Source organism: Myotis brandtii, unplaced genomic scaffold, assembly GCF_000412655.1.
Source record: "Myotis brandtii unplaced genomic scaffold, ASM41265v1 scaffold276, whole genome shotgun sequence".
Classification (NCBI taxonomy): domain Eukaryota; kingdom Metazoa; phylum Chordata; class Mammalia; order Chiroptera; family Vespertilionidae; genus Myotis; species Myotis brandtii.
In genome coordinates this window covers 2,814,991-2,818,763 of record NW_005360509.1, presented here as the reverse complement: position 1 = coordinate 2,818,763, position 3,773 = coordinate 2,814,991, and the positions used below count along the sequence as shown (strand labels likewise).

The 3,773-nt window shown below is 43.6% G+C and overlaps 1 protein-coding gene across 1 annotated transcript in view; it reads left to right on the top strand.

The window, feature by feature from the left end:
• Positions 1-3,773, top strand: part of SMCHD1 (structural maintenance of chromosomes flexible hinge domain containing 1) — a 151,843-nt gene that overhangs the window by 1,305 nt on the left and 146,765 nt on the right. Inside the window, exon 3 of the mRNA XM_005868751.2 lies at positions 2-133. Within this exon, the coding sequence (XP_005868813.1) occupies positions 2-133 (132 nt within the window). The remainder of the gene's footprint in view (position 1; positions 134-3,773) is intronic.

The following is a 3,773-nucleotide window of genomic DNA, read 5'->3' as shown; positions in this document are numbered from 1 at the left end:
GGGCGGCCGAGGCGACCGCTGCAGGAAGGTGTACTTGTTCGACCGGCGCAAGAAGGAGTCGGAGCAGGGCGACCGGGTGGTGCAGGTCGGGGAGCGCTCGGACTACGCGGGATTCCGCGCCTCGGTGCGCCAGGTACGCGGAGGGATGCGCAGGGCGAGTTGGGGTCGGGAGGGGGACGAGAAGAGAAGCCCAAGTTTCGTGCTCAGGGCCATAAACCTGTCACCGGCCCTGACCCTGCGGGCCTCGGGTCGGCGCCCGCCGGGGCCTCGGAGGGCAGACCCGGCCTCTCCGTTGGGCCTCGCTCTGCCCCGGGGACCTCGCTGCCCAGGGTTTGAGACCTCGGGTTTCCTCGGGCCGGGCGAACTCGGCACTCCGCTCGTGTCTCTTTCGTGTGGAGCTTTTATTGTTTAAAGAGGAGAGCAGAGTTATCCCGGGTGGCTGTCAGGAGTGTGGCGATGGTTGAAAGTTGTGAAATTCCTGGAGTCGATTGACTTCAGGTTCCTCACATGAGGCGGTAATTTCGCGGGCCGCCTGTCAGGAGCGCCGGCGGGGTCCTCCCGGGGCGGGAACCCGGACTCACGGTCGCCGCGCAGGTGGGGCTGGCTTTCTGGTCGTCGGAACGCTAGTCCCCGGGACTTCCTGGGCCCACCCGGAGGGTGTCCGTGGGCAGCGGTAGGACACCGCGGAAGGGTGTGTGTGAACTTGCTTTGAAAACGAATGACGTGCGAGGAAACCAACCTTGAACCGTGCGGTGTTTTGCAGGGGGGAGGGGGCGTGCCGCCTGAGCTTTAAAGGAGGGAGGGTGCCCTGCCCGGCGTGAACCGCTGGGGGTTCTTGGGACCCTAGAACGAACTCTAAGCTACCAAGGAAAGAGAAGCTGGTGTGAAAGTGTGTTAACCTGAGCGGGCAGATGTAGTGCTGGAGTTACTGAAATCAAGAACCGTGCAGGTGACCTGAGAGGCAAGGACTTGGGCTTGTTGACGGCCGTATGCCCAGGGTCCAGAACTGTGCCTGGTGCAGAGTTAGGATGAACATTGGAATGACGGCAGAAAGTGTGTGAACTTGGAAGTTCATTCTGTGCCGTGATGTGGAAGACTCCCAAGTGTTTTTAGAGTGAGTGAAAGAATGCGTATCTTTTTTTTGATGAGCGTTTTGTACTCAAAACCATCCCACCAAAAGGAAACTTTTTATGTTATTTTTTGATTGCAAAAATATCAGCACAATAAAGAAAATATGGAACCCAGAGGGGAAAAGTAAACCTTTACTCACTGTAAAATTTATAGCTACTGTTAGCACTTGGGGTTATTTCTTTGTATCCTCAGCCCTCATTTTTTTTTTAAATTATTAAACTTATTGGGGTAACATTGGATAATAACATTATATGTTTCAAGTGTACCTTCTATAATAACATCATCTGTAGAGTGTGCTCACCACCAAAAGTCTAAACCAGTGGTTCTCAACCTTCCTAATGCCGCGACCCTTTAATACAGTTCCTCGTGTTGTGGTGACCCCCAATTTCATTGTTACAAATTGAACATAATTAAAGTATAGTGATTAATCACAAAAACAATATGTAATTATATATGTGTTTTCTGATGGTCTTAGGCGACCCCTGTGAAAGGGTCATTCGACCTCCAAAGGGGTCGCGACCCACAGCTTGAGAACCGCTGGAACCCTTATTTTTTAAAAATATATTTTTATTGATATCAAAGAGGAAGGGAGAGGGAGAGAGAGAAAGAGAGAGAGAGAGAGATAGGAACCTCAATGATGAGGGAATCATTGACTGGCATGCCCACACTCGGATGGAGCCGACAACCCAGGCATGTGCCCTGACGGAATTGAACCATGACCTCCTGGTTCATAGGTGGATGCTCAAGCCACTGAGCCACTCCAGCCAGGCTAGACCCTTATTTCTTAAAATAACTGTAATGCATGTTTATTTTTTCACTTAATGTTGTCACTATCTTTCTATTTTAATGTAAGTCTTCATAATCAAAGTTTGAAATGATCTGTTTCATATTACTCTTTACGTAACGAAATCTCCTTTTGTCGATATTTACATTACTTTCAGTTTTAAGTAATGTTATGATAAACATCTTTGAATACATAGTCTTTCATACCTTTCTTTAATTTAAAACTGTGATTTTCATCATGGCACATATAAACTAATTACTAAAATTCTTCAGCACACCCAAAAAATGTATTATGTTTTTTGCCGATCTGACAAAAAAAAGTATAATTTTGATTCACAGCGGACTGCTATTGTGTTGGCTGTAGTCATTTTTCTTTTATTTGATAATCTAAAAGTAAAGAGGTCAGTGCCAGGTATTGCATGTTTTAAAAATTATTGTGGCACACCGATTGAAAATCACTGGTTTAGAATCTTAGAAGTGAAATTCCTGGATCAAGGCTTCATAACATTTTTTAAAGTTCTTGATTCATATTTTTAAATTGCTTTTCACATAGGTTGTACTAATTTACCTTTCCTCTAGAAATAAATTCTCCCCTGTGAGAATTTTGAGTAACTGGTGGATAGGAAAAGTATTATTAATTTCTTATTACAGAGTAGAAACTCACTTTTGGAGATGGTGACTTAAGTTAGGGAAAATGGATAGTAGAGTTAAATTAGGATTCAAACCCAGAGTCCATATTCTTTTTTTTTAAAATATATTTTATTGATTTTTTACAGAGAGGAAGGGAGAGAGATAGAGAGTTAGAAACATCGATGAGAGAGAAACATCGATCAGCTGCCTCCTGCACATCTCCTACTGGGGATGTGCCCGCAACCCAGGTACATGCCCTTGACCAGAATTGAACCTGGGACCTTTCAGTCCGCAGGCCGACGCTCTATCGACGCTCTATCCACTGAGCCAAACCGGTTTTGGCCAGAGTCCATATTCTTTCTGTTATACTAACTCTGCTACAAATAAAGTTCTTTGTTATAGATAATAGATATATTTATTCCATTTCTTCAATATTTTAAGTTGAAAATCAAGAAAAAGGTTTTTTTTTGTTTTTTTACTAATTCTTTACCTCTTTCTTCTTACTTTTTCCTGCTAAACCAAAGGTTAAATTTGATTAGCAGTGAGAGGGAAAGCTAGTAAGAAAAAAAAAAGCTTTACTTTTTCTTTTTTTCCCCTATTTATTTATTTATTTGAATTTATTGGAGTGACAGTGGTTCGTAAAACCATATAGGTTAAGTGTACAACTGAATAAAACATTGCCTACACGTGATATCATGTGCCCCATTGCCCCAAGCAAAGTCTCTTTTCCCTCCTCCAGAAGGTTTCTTTTTTCTTTTATTTAATTTTATTGTTTAAACTATTACAGATAGTAGTACATATGTCTCCTATTTTTTCCCCCATTGACCTCCCCCCGCCCCCGTGTCTTTGTCCATTGGTTATGCTTATATGCATGCATACAAGTCCTTCAGTTGATCTCTTACCTCCCCCCCTGCCCCCAACACTCCCCAGCTTTCCCACTGTAATTTGACAGTCTGTTCAATGCTTCTCTGCTTCTGTATCTATCTTTTTGTTCATCAGGTTATAATGTTCTTTATTGTCCATGAGTGAGTGAGATCATGTGGTGTTTTTCTTTCACTGCCTGGCTTATTTCACTTAGCATAATGCTCTCCAGTTCCATCCATGCTGCTGCAAATGGTAAGAATTCCTTTTTTTATAGTAGCGTAGTATTCCATTGTGTAGATGTACCATAGTTTTCTAATCCACTCATCTGTTGATGGGCATTTAGGCTGTTTCCAAATCTTAGCTAT